The sequence below is a fragment of the Monodelphis domestica genome, chromosome 1 (genome assembly GCF_027887165.1).
Source record: "Monodelphis domestica isolate mMonDom1 chromosome 1, mMonDom1.pri, whole genome shotgun sequence".
Lineage (NCBI taxonomy): Eukaryota > Metazoa > Chordata > Mammalia > Didelphimorphia > Didelphidae > Monodelphis > Monodelphis domestica.
The window spans coordinates 570,148,249-570,164,490 of NC_077227.1; the positions used below are offsets into that span (position 1 = coordinate 570,148,249).

The 16,242-nt window shown below is 36.0% G+C and overlaps 1 protein-coding gene across 5 annotated transcripts in view; it reads left to right on the top strand.

Moving 5' to 3' along the window:
* Nucleotides 1-16,242, top strand: part of GFPT1 (glutamine--fructose-6-phosphate transaminase 1) — a 92,707-nt gene that overhangs the window by 12,676 nt on the left and 63,789 nt on the right. For 3 of the 5 annotated variants that reach the window (XM_007476275.3, XM_007476273.3, XM_007476272.3), the window contains exons 2-3: nucleotides 12,773-12,880; nucleotides 13,336-13,443. In XM_007476275.3, the coding sequence (XP_007476337.1) occupies nucleotides 12,773-12,880; nucleotides 13,336-13,443 (216 nt within the window). Of the gene's footprint in view, nucleotides 1-4,911; nucleotides 4,944-12,772; nucleotides 12,881-13,335; nucleotides 13,444-16,242 lie in introns of all 5 variants that reach the window. The other 2 variants (XM_056813443.1, XM_056813444.1) reach the window with 1 other exon arrangement.

Here is a 16,242-nt window from a genome sequence, read left to right on the forward strand (position 1 = left end):
GGAAGCAGGAACCAGGGAGCCCCTGCTGGGTCAATGTGAGTTGGTCAAGCTGTCAGTTACTGACAGTTGGGGTGGAGGGGGGTGGGTCAGTTGCTGACAGGGCTGACAGTTTCTGACAGTACTGGCCATGGAAGTTGGTAGCTGGGCCTGAGTTGGTTGTTGGGGGTTGGTTGCTGGTGGTGTGGGTTGGTGGTTGGGAGATAATATTGATTCTGCCTGGTGAGCTGAGTTGAAGGGTGATCAGCTGGACTTTCTCTAACAACAGTTATTAGTGGCAGTTATAAGTAGATAGACATTTTTAGGTAGTAAACTAAATTGTTAATTGTTAAAAGCTGCTAGAAGTTTTCTTTTCTCTGGCTTAAAGGGATATTATTAATTTATTACTACTATATTCTCATTACAACTTAAATTATTAAAAACTGCTCTTTTATTTTGTCAAAACCCCTAATTTGATCCTTACATTTAATTGGTGACCACGAAGGAACCTCGAACCCACAACCCTGATAATTTTCTTTACTTTTTGCTGAAACTATCCCCAAGTCAATTTCCTAGCAGTTAATTCTGTTATAGCTATTGATCCTTTGTTAGACAGCACCATCTACTCACAGAAAGTAGAATTGTAAACAAAATTAACAATTAAAATAAGTATTATTCTGAGTAGTCTTAATTCAAGTTGTGATGTTGTTTCTTGTCTATCTAAAATGGTTTATTATCCACACAATATTACACAGTGGCTTTATATAGCATTGTTCCTAGTTGTACTTATACTGATAGGAGGCCTGGCATTCTACCTATTCCTTAGGAAAAAACAAAAAGATAACTTGTTCGACCTTAAAGCTGAACTAAAAGCTCATGTTGAAAAAAACTCAAGTGAGCTTGAGAAGAAGCTGGAGGAGAGTTTGGGGATCTAAAAGCTTATGTAAAAAGCATTGAGAAAGGCTTGAAAAATCCCCAGAATTAGAAGAGAGATTTATCCCTCAACACTCCCTAATTATTAGAGCCAACTCATTCTCTGTCCAGTCCTGTTCCTCTCAATTCTGCTCATATTCAAACCACCTCAACTCCTCGTCCTTTTCTGACTATCTCTAAATTTACCCAAACTCCTTCCACTCAACCTATTTCCCCACCTACACCCATTACCTGCTCTATGGCAACTCAAACACAAAGCAAAGAGGCAGAAACTGAAAATAAATTCATTTACATACCTGTTTCCCTTAAAAGTAGTACCCACCTTTAATAAGAGTGGAGATATAATTTTGCTAAGTGTAAATCTTGAAATCTCTCAGACTTGTGAATGTTAAAAATGTCCCCATCGGGGAATTCTTAATTGGAACAAATTCCCTATTGAGAAACATACCCCATTTTGATGTGAGAACTCGCCAGGACCAGAAATGGGAGGACCTCTACTTCAACCATACTTAAGACTCCTTTAGGGGAGAAAACTCCTTGCTATGGGAGGACCTTTACTTTACCTGTACTTAAGACTGCTTTAGGAGAGAAAACTCCTTGCTAAACAATGAATGTACTTGGACCCATGCTTATAATAAAGCAAGGAGTTCTTTGAGCCAGGCCTGTTTTTAGAATTGATACAATGGGATGCTAGGTACCTAAAAGGGTCGGGCAAGTTTTCTCTTGATGAGATTAGTTGACTCAGCTGTGTTTTCTCTAGTTCAGACTTACTGAGGAGATTGGTCGACACAGCTGCATTTTTTCTGATTCAGACTTACTGAGGAGATTGGTCCACTTAGCAGGAATTTAGATGGGTAGTCCTTTGGAAAGCGTCTACAGTGATTGGTAGATGTAGGGACTTAGGGGAGTTGACATGGGAGAAAAACCCCTATATAAGAAAAAGCAGAATCTCTTGAGGGGAGATCCTTTTGGAGGATCTCTGATTAGGATTGCTTGGGAAGAATCTCTTGAGAGAGACTCTTGAGAAGGGAAGCTCTTGGAGGACAATCTCTAAGGAGGTCTCCCTGGAGCTCCTCTAAGGGGACTCTGTCCCTCTGGAGGCTCTGGAGAGAGGCCTTTTGGAACAGTCTCTGGCTGGAAGGCTCTCTGGTGAAGTCAGCTGAGATGGAGCTGGCCTGGTGTCACTAGAATCCTTGTTTAGGCTGACCTTGTGGTGAGTGTTAAAAGACTGACTGACTGATTCTCTCTCTTAAGACTCAGGTCTAGGCCATATTGGCTTGAGGCCCTTCATAATTATTCCTTTCCTACTCTTCCTCTCTTTCTCTAATTCCTCATTATATTATTAATTAAAAATCTCTATAAAACCCAGTTGACTTGGGTATTTGAATAATTGGGAATATTTCCCTGGTGACCACCTTATATTTGATTTAAAACCAAGACACTGTAGTGAAACATATTTTCTGTGGTCAAATTTACTCACCCTCTCTTATATCTATCACAATTTATATCTTCCACCATTTTAGTCACTACAGTTTAAGACCTCAACCATTTTAAATCTCACATAAGGCATAATGCCCCCCCCTGCCAATATATTGAGAGATTCAAGCAAAATATATCCCCTCTTTTGAGGTTGAGCCAATTATGATTATTACAAAGCTAGAGAACATTTTTCGTAGTTATGATCCTGGATGAATTGATATTGAAAATTTGTTCCAAGCTTTTTTGACAGAGAAAAATAAAATCGTCTCTCTTGTCGATCAGGCTCAGGGAAGGAGAACACTTCATTGGCTTCTGTAAGATCCAAAATGGAACCCCAACAAGAAGCAAGATTACACAAAAGACTATGCCAGGCTAGAGAGGCATTATTAACCTCAATGAGAGTTTGCTCTGATAGGCCTGGTACATGAATGAAATTTGAAAATTTTAAACAAAATCCCAATGAAAATCCGTCCCAATTTATGGATAGACATATTGATCTGGGAGGTAGATGTATAGACCTGGATCTTACCAGAGAAAGGGATGTCAGGCAAATAAGGAGTCAGTTTGTGAAAAACTATTGTAAAGTGGTCAAAGACTATTTTAAGACCAATTGTCTCAATTGGGCTAGTATGGACCTTAATGAATTGAGGAGAGTAGTAGTTTATGTATTTAACAGCCATGAAAAGAAAGATGAGAACAGGAGAGATGTTAAGGAGAGAAATTAAAATTTTAAAGGAGGAAATTGAAAGAGAAAAAGCAAATTGACCAGTGGTCATAACTTCTTTGTAAGAATGCACAAATCAAACACCAATGTGTTACTTAAAAGGAGTCATGTAATAGAAACTGGAATCAGGTACTCAACATAAATTTTAGAAATAATGGGAATTCTAGTAATAATAACTTTAGAAATGAATACAATTATAGAAACAATAACAACAATAGAAACACATTTAGAATTACTAATCCAAATGAGGCAAATGATAATTTACAACAGTATTTCCAATATGGGGCTCATCTATGCATTACTCAGGGCAGAGATCCCCCTCCTTGAGAGGAAACCCAGAGAAATGGCTAAGGACCTTTATGATGGTCTGAAAGGGGAGATGGGAAGATTGGATTTAGCTATCTCCTGATTTGTAACAATGAAGATGCTTATTCTAACAGCATCAGGGATGTTTTGGGAACTTTGCATTACTACACCCTACTTTGTATACAAAATTGGGAGTGTCTGTAACCCTGCTTGAAGATTGATTGTTTAGGAGGATGGCCTTTGATAGAGAAATTGACAAATCAGAAACAGCTGACAGACTCCTGGGCTGTCCTAAGTTAAGCTTAGGCTATGATTGGTGCGGGGGAGACATAGGAAAGGGAGGTAGAATTGTCTAGATTTTTTTTTCCCCCCGCGGGACTTCCTCTCGGCTGTCTCTTTTCCTGGAGAGGTGGCTCTGACTGGCAGTGTGCTAAGTGGACATCTTGGAGTGGTGGCAGTTATTTGTCTGGGTTTTGGCAGTGAGTTTGCCCTTGAGCTAATTCAGGTTCAGGTATCTTGGCTGAGCCCTCTTGGAGTTCAGGATGATTCCTTCTTCCTTTACTCTCCAAAACTTTATCTTCCTAGAGCCTCTAATCTTCCCCCTGGCATAAGCCATGCGGGAGAAATCCTACACCCTTTCCTTCTCCCCTCTTCTTAATTTCTTTCCACTATATTAATTTAATCACCATAAATTTCCAGCTGACTGGTATTTTTATTTGGGATATTCACGGTGATCAATAATTAATATAGTTTAGGTCACAAAGCTAAAATTATCCTTTACAGTTAAAGGACTCTGGAATTAGAAAGTAAAACCTTTGATTTCCAGGACACTGATATCTTAACACAAGGTATTCTACTCCATTCTCCCCAACATAATAATGAACTGCATGTAACCCTGAAAATCGGACATACTTCTTATGATTGCTTCTTAGACACTGAAGCTTCCAGATAATGCCATAAAACTCACTGCCTTAGAAGGGCCTGAATTAATTTGAACTTTTTAAGCCTTTTCCCCCTGCATACACATCATTGCTAGGGGGGAGATACTTCTATTGCTTCCTATATATGGGATTTACAAATAAAATTAAGAGAACTTCAAGAATCTGGAGCTGTAGAACAAGCAGAACCTATAGACTTTTCCTTTCATGATCTTAACACAGGAGACAAAGTATATATAAGAAACTTCAGCTCACAGGGGCAACTCAGCTGGCCTGGGAAGGATCCATTTAAAGTACTATTAACCACTCTAAAAGCTATATAAAAATTGGAGAAAAGACCTGGTGGCTACATTATTCCCATGTAAAATGAATACCTTCCATTGAAACTGATTGACTGTTTCCTGTCACTTGCATTGAAGATAAAACTACAGAGGCAACTGGACGCAATTTTTCACTGACATTGAACTCTGGCATTTTTATTTTTAGGATATTTGATTTTTCTTTGTAGTTGAAGCACATGATACCAGTATTAATAATTTTTTTTTGATTTTACAGTAGAATGAGTTTAGTCATCCATTAGCCAATGGGTAAGTGTATAATTTATATTATGGTATAGAATTTGTATTTTGTTTTAGATATGTGTACTGGCAGGTATTCTGTTTAGAAATATTTATTATTATACTTTTGTAGGACTATAGAGAAAAGCTAAAATAAGTAAATGATAAGTGTTACAAAGTGTTATAAGTGTTGGTCAACTCCTGTCTTGGGGGAATTGATTGTATACTTTTTTAATGTATTACCTGTTAGATTGTGTACTTTTTTATGTAGTATCTGTTAGATTTAAATTGATATCTCCAGGTTCTTATTTTCCATAGAGTATAATTTTCATAAATTTGAAGACTTTGAATTGTATTATTTGTAATTGGGAATTGTATTTTGTAAAATCCAAGATGTGATTTGTTAACTCCCTGAGTCAAGAAAAATGAACTTTTAAGAAGCCATAAAGAAACCTACACTGCATCCGAAGATCTAAAGGGAACTATGGGAAGTATTGATTCAACTGAAGGAAGTTGAATGCATTTCATGAATGTAAATTTCTTATGCCAAAGGGGATTGCTCCCTAATTGGCTTTTTGTCAATGTGCCTACCTACCATTGGTTTTGCTTTCTTTTTCTTTTATTTCCTTTTTCCTTATTATTGTTTTAGTTTTCTGTTAGTGTAATATTATAGGGACCTTTAACTAGAAGATTTTTAGAAGTATAAGTTAGTTATATTTAACTGATCCACTGGGGAGTCTAGCCTCTCAAAGGACCACAGGGGAATTGTAAAAAGTAATTCTTTATTCATTTTTTATTTTAACAGGGGACCTGGAGGTCCTCTTACCATAGAGATGTGTAGGGATTAACCAGTGCTCTGTGACAGGAAGTAGGAACCAGGGAGCCCCCTGCTTGGTCAGCGTGAGTTTGTCGGGCTGTCAGTTGCTGACAGTTGGGGGCTGTCAGTTGTTGACAGTTGGGGGGGGGCGCATTGCTGACAGTTAGGACTGGCAGTTGCCGGGAAGTTGGTGGCTGGGCGTAAGTTCATCATTGGGGGTTGGTTGCTAGTGGTGTGGATTGGTGATTAATTGGTGGTTGGGAGATATATTTCTCTATCTATCTATCTATCTATCTATCTATCTATCTATCTATCTATCTATCTATCTATCATCTGTCTGTCTGTCTATCTAATCTATCTATATCTATATCTATATCTATATCTATATCTATATCTATATATCTATATCTATATATTGATTATGCCTCGTGAGCTTAGCTGAGGGGTGATCAACTGGACTTTCTCTAATGGCAGTTATTAGTAGTAGTTATAGGTAGATATAGACATTTTTAGGTAGTAAACTAAATTGTTAGTTGTTAAAAGCTGTTAGTTTTCTTTTCTCTGGCTTAAAGGGATAATATTAATTTACAACTCTACTATATTCTCAGTAAAACTTAAATTATTAAATGCTGCTCTTTTGTCAAAATCCCTATTTTAATCCTTACAGAATGGATCATTTGATCCTTTTTTTGGCCATTAAATGAAACTATAAATTAGTCTAGAACAAATATTTACTGTTGAACCATTTTTTATTTGAAAAATTATTTGGTTAAATTACCTTCTTTAACCAAATAAATAAAAAACTTTGTGTCAAATGCAGTGATTTTTCTGTTTGTAATTGCAAGAGGAAAAAGTCTATTCCTTCCACCTTGTTATCATAAATTATCCATGTTCAAATATTATAGTCATATTTTAAAACTAGAAAAGATGTTAATGATTCTATAGCCAAGCTCTTCAAGATATTACTGATAAGAAAATGGAGGTATATTTGAATGAGCAGAACCTGATCTAAGATCCAGGGCTTCTGATTCTTACTCTGGTATTCTTGTCCTGTATAGCAGATAATGTTATTCCATCTAGCAGATGTTATTATAATATTAGAAAGCCATGATATTTTTCACTTCAGTTTTTATAGTTAACAAAAATAATTTTCTCTCCCTCCCATCTCCTGATTTTGCTCACTTCCCTCTAAGATAAGTTTATCTAAGTTATTTCAGATTTTTCTGAAACTATCCTCTTCATCATTTCTTATAGGGCAGTGATACTCCATTGTTTTCATATACTATAACTTTCTACAATACATAGTAACTTCCTTAGTTTCCAGTTTTTTTTACCAGATGTTTTTCCTTTTTTGGATTTTTTAAAAAAATGCATAGGTTCATAGAGTTAGACCTGTAAGGAACCTTAGAAGTAACTCAATATAACTGTCATTTTTTATAGATGAGGAACCTGAAACAATGAGAGATTAAGTGACTTGCCCAGTATCACCGACAAACACACTCTCTAACAAGGCATGAAATCTTCCCTTCCCCTCCTCCAGGGCTAAGATGCTCAATATAATTACATAGCATTCACATTAATTTTGTTGTTCTTTATGTTGTTTACTTTTTCCATTACTTCCTCTCTATCATGAATGGAACATGTAATTATCACTGGGGAAGTGAGGTGAGTTCTTGAGGATGATTTATCAGAATAAAGAAGAACAAATTTACCAGAATCTAGTCATAACAGTATATTTGTATTGAGTGGATTTTACCCAAGTTTTTTCTTCTATATCCAGTGGTATTTTATTATTAAAATATTAAAATAACCTTATTATGTGAGGCATTTTCCCCTGTTACATAGATGTATAACATGTATCACAAAGGTTTTATGTGCATTTTTCTAGGTGGATTGTGAAATTTAATTTGTCAGTGGTTCCTTAGTTAATGACTCATTTCTCTACAACTTCAGATTATAATTTTACTTTGTTTACTTGGCACTTAATTACATAGTTCTGGATTATTATCAGGAAATCCAATGTGTAGAAGAGTCCTTACAGCTTTTTATTGGTCTTTCTTCCCATTTTTATATTTACTGATTTTCACCTGGTATATTTCTCTTTTTCTTTACTTACCTGTTTAGAGACTGTTTGGTAGAGTTAGAAGGCTTATTTCAAATCCTCCCTCAGATACCTGCTGTCTGTGTGAGTTGACCCTGTCCAAGTTATTTAACTGTTCTCACATTTTTTCCTTATTCGTAAAATGGGGATTATAATATATACCTTTCTCTCAGTGTTATGAGGATCAAATGAGATAATAGATATAAAGTACTTTGTGAACATTAAAGTAATACATACATATCCATTCTATAAAACTTATTTTATATGATGTTATGTAAAATTTCAGAGTCAAAGGTTACTTTGGAACTTTTAGGACATCTAGGAAATATTTTTAAAAATTGAGAATAGGAAGAAAGATATATTTTTCTTAATCTTGCAATTCTCTATGGAAATTGCTTTTTGTATTTCCTCTATATGGTTTGTAAATTTAGACATATTTCTTTAAAAGTTCATAACAGTGAAACACTTTGACTTCCTTTACAAGTCAAACAAAGTAATATAGAAGATTTAAACTTTTTTTGTAAACCTAAGTTTTTTAATCTTGCCTAGATAACAATTGCTGTTTTTCAGTTGTTTCAGTTGTGTCTAACTCCTCATGACCCCATTTAGAGTTTTCTTGGCAAAGTTTCTAGAGTGGTTTGCCATTTCCTTCTCAAGTTCATTTTACAGATGAGCTAACCGAGGCAAACACAGTTAAATGACTTATCCAGGGTCACACAGATAGAAGTAGCTGAAACTGGATTGAAATCAGGTCTTCTTGAATCCAAGCTGGACACTATATCCACTATTCCACCTGTATGCCTTACATAGCAATACCCCTACTTAAAAAACAAACAAACATTATTTCATTTATATTTACCTCTGTTCATGTAATTATATGTATTTATGCTTCATGGCTACATTTTCTAATTTAATTTTCTAATTTAATCATCCCAAAACTATTTATTGAGTATATATTATTTGTAAGGCTCGGTTGTAGGTACTTTGGGAAGATAAAGAAGAAAATAGTGTTTGGTGACTTCTATTTCTGGTGTGTTTGTACTCATAGTGCTGATAAGTGTCAGAATTTTGATCAAATGGATTTGTTTTTGTAGGAACCCCAAGTTAAAATAATGGTTTTTATATGATTAAATAAAATTTTATTGTATTTAAAAATTAAAAAAAAATTATTTACTCTCAGGACCCTATATAAAAATAGGCCCTCCCACTTGCCTATCCTTGCCCTGGGTCAGTAAGCTTCAGACTGTTCCCTTCTTAAGGGCCCAAGGGAGCATCTCAGATCAGTGCTGCAGAATTTGGACCCCCTTGAGCCTACTAGTCAGTGCTGCCAATTCCTAGCCATATATCTGTAATCAGAATCTTGCTTGCTTCTGAATCCCCTGGAACTTCACTCCTCTCCTAGGGCACCCTAGGCTTCTTGTGACTCTCTCCTGCTCCCACTGACAGTACTTTCAGGTTTTAGGTCTCTCTTCACTTTGCCCTCTGGTTCTAAAAGATGTGGGCAGTCCTTATTTATAATTTCTTGAAATATAGCTTAGACTGTTTTTTGGGAGAAGGAATCATGATTTTCAAGGGAGTACAATGATTCTTAGATTATCTTTCTTTGATCTGTTTTCTAAGTTAAATATCAGATGTCTTACATTTTCTTCTGTTTCTTTTTAGTTATTTCATTCTAATTTTTTTGTTTCACAGAATTATTGATTTCTGTTTTATCTGTTCTAATTTTCATAGTTTGGTAAGATTTACTATTTTCTGTTTTAAGCTATGTATTCTTCCACTTGTTTTCTTCAGAGATTTTATTATTTTGTAAAATTTCTTTGCTCATTTCTTTTAGGTATTCATATAATCCCTGTGGAATATCCATTTTTCCCCTTTGAGTATCTGCTTACAGTTATTATGTAGTATTCTATTTAGGTTGGATTTTGAGGTATTTCTGAATCTATTATAATTATTTACAGTGCTCTGTATCTTCTTGTGTTTTTTAATCTCTATAGCCTCAGTTACTTAACTAGAGCTGGGTAACAGGGTTCTAGACTCTTTGTCTTGCTTTGCTTTTGAGTGGGATGTGTTCTGCCTTTCTTGGTCTCAACCTGAATACTCTGTGTTCTTGATAAGACATCCTCCCTTTTTTTTCTCTTGTTCCCCTTCCACCACCAATCTTTAAGGTTTATAGAACATTGGATCTTTTGGGGCCTTTATGCTATCTCAGCACGGAATGCTAGGAACCTTAGTGACTTTGGTGCTGTGATGTCCTAGTCTGAATGCTACTATGCCCAGACTAGTTTTGATTGTACTTATTCATTTCCAAGGTATCTGATGTGGATTTCTTAAATACCCCAGAGCTTTCTTGTGGGACCCTCTATTCTTATTGTCTCAGAATACAGATCCTTATAGGCTTCACCTCTCTGGCTGGTTTCCAGTTACTCTGGGAGGCTACTGTCTTGTTTGTGTATGCTGGCAGACTGGCTTTGCTGGCAGGCCTTCTTTCCTATTGCCTTTGGGTTTCTGGTTTACTTTTTCTTCAGTTTTTAAAGAAATCACTTTTATAGTTTCTCATTGGACTTCTTTGGTTATTATTATTATTCTATGCTAATTTTAGATTTTTACTGGAGTACATGTGTAGGCATCTCTGTTCCGGTAGAAAGAATATCCAGAAGTCCTCCATTATCTGCTTCCCAGTACAGTTTACATGTTGATCTTAAAAGACCCCTTTAAAAATCTAGTGTTTTGTATTATACTTTGTCTTTCCTATGGACTTTCAGAGTTAACTGAAATCTGTAAGAATCTCTTAGCTACTACTGATCCCTTGGTGGGTAGGACCAGAGTTGTAGAGTCTTTGTCATCAAGGCCATTTCAGTACTAAAGTCTAATTCATAGGACACTTCTTGGAAATCACTTTTAGTCAAATGTTTTTCTTCTTGTTTTTTCCCCCATCAAGTAACTGTAGTGGTACCTTGACACATGAGTTTAAATTCATTCCATGGCCAAGATTGTAACTCAGTTTGCTCATGTGTCAAATTGAATTTACCCATTTAAATTACTGGAAATTCAGTTAATCTGTTCTGGCCACAAAAAACCTTTCCATGGAGTTTTTCTTCCTCCCTTTCAGAATGTTTTTGATAATGTGTGAAACAAGTGTCATTACACAGCTCCAATGCATGCATGACCTGTAACAACTTTTTCTGGATATGTCTTTTCAATAAACTTTAATTTTTTTCCCAAGTACTCAACATTTACTTAATCTCACTGGTACTAATTACCTCATCCACTTTGGCTTCCTCCTCACTAATTTCCTGCAAAACCTCCATGTACTGTTACTGTAACTTCTTCAATTTCTTGGTTGTCTGTACCTAGCTGTGCTTTTTGAGGAGGTAGTTAACATCAAGCCAAAGCAATTCAATACAAATGCTTGCACAGCACAGTACCGCACTAAATGAGACAGCCTTGTGTAACTTGTGAAATGATGTTTGGCAGGCTATCTACTGGATGGTGGTGGAAGCTCATGATTCAAGTATCCACTTGTGACTTAAAGCAAAAAAAATCCCAATCATGACTGTTCATATCTCAAATTGCTTGTGACTTAAGGTGCTTGTGTATCAAGGTGCCACTTGATAAGTAGTAATTCAACCTTTTCTTGATGAACTTCAGTGAAAGGGAGCTTATTACTTTTTTAAGGCAGCCCCCATGGTCATATGTTTTCTAGGCACAATATGAAATTCTTCAGATTATTAATAATTTTGTTTTTAAAAGTTATTATCAGTTGCACCCATTTCCTTGAATTTTCACTCATACATATTCAGTCCCCACATCTTGCCATTTATATTTCTGTAACACCTCCTGCATATCTTCCCTTTTCCTTTACTCACCCAGCCTTTACCTTAGGAAGCCCTTATCACTTGTTGTCTGAACTATTGCTATATCCTTATATTTACCATTCTTGTCTGATCTCTCCCTATTCCAATCCAATTTTTACACAGCCTCCCCTTCTTCTCTTTGTCCTGTCCCAGGTTGTCCAGAACATAGCTGGGTGCTAGAAAACTTGATTAAGTACCATGGGATGCCCTTCTCTTCCCATCCTTATTCTTGTAGGAGGGAATCCAGAATCCTTCTTCCCCTCCCTTCTTCCCCTTCCCAGTATCCTCAGGCTTAATTTCCCTTCCCAATTTTAGAGGAGACATGGCTGTTCACACCAAATAAATGTGCAGAATTGTGATCTTTTGGCAAGGTGGAGGATTTGCCATCTATCTTGCCCCACTGAATTCTAAGGAATTCTGAACCATATCATTTGTCCTTTTGCTACCCTCTCTCCTCAACTCTTGTCATCTAATGTGCTAATTTATACTTAAGACTCCTTTAATCTGCCTTCCATCCTGATTGAGCATTCTTAGGACTTCTTGACCTTTTCATTCTATAGCCAAATTCTTTTAAATTATCTTACCCAGTTAGATTATGTGCTCTTAAAAAAATCTTTACCTTCCACCTTAGAATCAATACTAGGTATTGGTTCTAAGGCCGAAAATCAGTAAGAGGTAGGTAGCAGGACTTAAATGACTTACCTTGGATCACGCAGCTAAGAAGTATCTGAAGTCAGGTTTGAATCCAGGACCTCCTGTCTCTGGACCTGGCTCTCTATCCACTAAGCTACCTGCTGCTCCCAGATTATGTGCTCTTTGAGGACAAGAACTGTTTTGCTTTTCAGTTTGAATCTCCAGGACTTAGGTCAGTGCTTGACCCACAGTAAATGCTTCATAAATGCTTTTCTATTCATTCAGCCACCAAAATGATACTCTGAAAGCCAGAAAGTTTTTTGAAAATCTCAACTTATTTTTTATGAGTCTAGCATATGTTTAACTGAATTCTAAACTGTATAGTTGGCAATACCTATAGTTAGCCTCTCTTGCTTACCTGTAATAATTATTTATTGATTCTCCTTCCTTTTAGGTATATTTGCATACCTGAACTATCATGTTCCACGGACGAGGAGAGAGATCTTAGAGACTCTGATCAAGGGACTTCAGAGACTGGAGTATAGAGGATATGATTCTGCAGGTATTTAATATTTTCTTTTTAGCAGTCTACTAAAATGTCTTTTGCATATAGCTTGAATATAAACTTTCCAGTTTGATAAATATTTAATCATTATTTTCTAGGCACATCATTATTAATCATTATTTTATTTTATTTTATTCAATTATTTAAGAAAATCCTTAACTTCCCACTTACCATTGATGCTAAGTATTGGTTCCAAGGCAGCAGGGTATCAAGGCAATTTGGGTTAAGTGACTTGCTCAGGGTCACACAGCTAGGAAGTGTCTGAGCCCAGATTTGCCCTAAAGACCTTCCATCTCTAGGCCATGCATTTTTAATGGTACCAAACCAAATGTTAAGTAATTCTATAGAAATTTGTTTTCTGTTTTTTTTTTCTTTAAGTCTAATATGTATATCATTCCCTGAGCAACTATGTAACCTTTCCCCCCTCCTTCCCTTTTTGGTTGATTGTTTAGGTGTTGGAGTTGATGGAGGCAATGACAAAGACTGGGAAGCCAATGCCTGTAAAATACAGCTTATTAAGAAGAAAGGGAAAGTTAAGGCACTGGATGAAGAAGTTAACAGTAATGTACTAACTTTTATTATGGACTCCCTCAAACTATTTTTTTCATTTTTACCTGAAATTTTTATCAACTTGGCAATTGATAGGAAGGAAAAAGGAACTTGAATCTGTGTGTCATATGGAAAGGCAGATTGGCAGGACATATTAGCAGAGTACATGAAGTTCATTAGGTAAATTACCCATGGCTCTTAAAATGCTTATTGAAATCAAGGAGGAGGAAAACAAGTGATGATATGTATGGAACAATATTAAAAGTCTTAAAGAAAGTTATCATAGAAGTATAATTCTCGAGGAAATACATTTCTGAAAGTAAATATGTATTTCTAATATATCAGTGGGCCCTATTTCAGGGTTCTATATCCCTGTTCTCTGATGCTAATGTGCTTTAGGAAAAGACATAGTTCATTACATTTGTAAATAAGTAAAAATGTGATTCATTCAAAAATTTGTTGAGTTACTACTTTGAATTTTAAGGTATCATCTTAGACACATTGTAGGTGATATAAAGATGCTGATGGACTGGCCCTTAAAGAGCTTATACTCTACTAGTGGAAAAAAGGCAAATATACAAATAATTAAAATATAGGAAAGAAATATACATGATATCTGAGAAGTCTAGTCAGAATGCTAATTAAGAGTTTAGAAAAATGGTGAATCAGAGATTTAGGGTATGAGTCTGGAAGGCCTTAATAAAAGAGGCAGCATTTATATTAGGCTTTCAAAGTTGGGATTTTGACATAAGAATTAGAGATTGTGGCTGAGGTTGTTATATTGTGACTCAGATTTGGTAAATAATCAGAGATAAAGCTAGAAAGTTACCTTTATGCCATGTTGCTGATGGTCCCTCCCCTGAGGGAATAAGAAAAGAGATTTGGAGAGCATTGACTGAGATCTGTTTTGACTGCAGGGTAAAATAAATTTTCGTGCAAAGATTTGAGTTTTAATGGACTGCAAGTTAAATTTGAGTCACTAATATGACATGGTGCCAACAAGGTAAGGTCATCCTAGGGTATTAAGAGAGACACAATGGCTCCAATGAGGGGAATGTGAATTTTTTTGTATGTTTCACTAATTAGACCTGATTTATATAAAAACAGAGATTTATGTTCATTTTAGGCATTATATTTGAATAAACAATTGGTAAGCTAGAGAATATCCAGAGGAGATTGACTAGGATGGAAAGAGGCCTGGAGGCCATTATTTAAGGGCTGGTTGAAGGAATTGACAATGTTCAGCTTAATGTAGAAAAGACTCATTGGGGGCCATAGTGCTGTATTCAGCTATTTGAAAAAAAAGTTTTGGAGTGATTATACTCATTCCACTTGACCTTAAACTACATAAAAAGTAGCAATATATTAAAAGACATAGAGAAGCAGATTTAGGAAGTTTTTCTTTATGATACACTTCATAATTAGAGCTATGTAAAAGTGAACTAGGTCACCTCAGGAGGTCATCAAGTAGAGGCTGAATGACTATCACTGGGGAATTAATAGAGACCAGTTTCAGTCAAGTACATGCTAGAATAGCTGATCTCTGAAGTTCTTTCCAGTTATGATATTTTTCCAATTATGATTCTAAATGTAGACAATCAGATAAAGCTAGAAAAGGTACCTTTGTGCCATGTTGCTGGTTTTAGTTACCTTAGGAGATAGAATTTACCTACTTTATAATAAGAAGCTATTTGAACAAATAACCGAAAATAAGATCTATGTTTTGGGAAGATGGTAGTGATATATAGGACTGATTGAAAGACTGTAGAGGCAGAGACCACTTAGGAGATTGTTATAATAGTCTCAGCAAGAGGTTATAGAACTGGGGTAGTGAATGTGTGAATGGAAAGGAAGGGGTGAATGAGAGAAAGGGTGAAGGACTTGGTGACTGAGAGACTTCGTGATGATTTCAAGGTTTAGTGTTTAGGCATTTGGGAGAAGCCTTTTGCCATCACTAAATCAATGAACTGGGCACTGGAGATATGAATCTAGTGAAGAAATAATCTTTATAAGGCATTAGTGTTCTAATAGAGAAACAGCAAGCATATATCTATATATATGATCTTTGCATTTAGATATCTATGCATAAATACATCTATATGTTGATATAGAATGAATTATAGAGAATAAAATACAAAGTAGTTAAATGGAAGGTAGTTTGACAAGGAGGGTGGAGCTTCCAGAAAAACTCCATTTAGAAGCTGGTGTTAGAGCTATATTTTGAAGAGAGAGGGATGCTGTGACTCAAAGGTGAGGATTGAATTCATTATAGGCATTTGAGGTAACTAGTATAAAGGCATAGAAATGGGAGGTGGAATATCATATTTAAAGAACCATATTTGTAAGAAGACCAACTTGACTATATTGCAGAGAGTTGGAGGGAGGGGTTATATCTAGTGAGGAAAGAAAGAGAAGTTGGGGCCAAGTTGTGTAAGAATTTTTAAAGTTCAATAGAAAAGATTATATTTCATCCTGAAGGCAATAGGAAGCCATTGGAGTTTATTGATTCTGGAAGTGTTATGGTCAGATTTGTGCTTTAGGAAAATTCCTTTGGCAGCAATGTGAGAAATAGACTATAGTAGGGGGAGAGGTGTGAAGCAGGGATACCAATTTGGAGACTGTTGGAGGCAAGAGGTAGAGAAACTTGAGCTAATGTGATAGTTGCATAAATAGAGAGAAGGGATTTGCTGGATCAAAAAGTATGCGCAGTTCAATAACTTTTTGGGCCTATTTACTAATTGCTGTCCAGAATGACAGGACCAGTTTACCTACTCTACCATATGTGCCTCGTTGGGCTTGTTTTCCTGCCG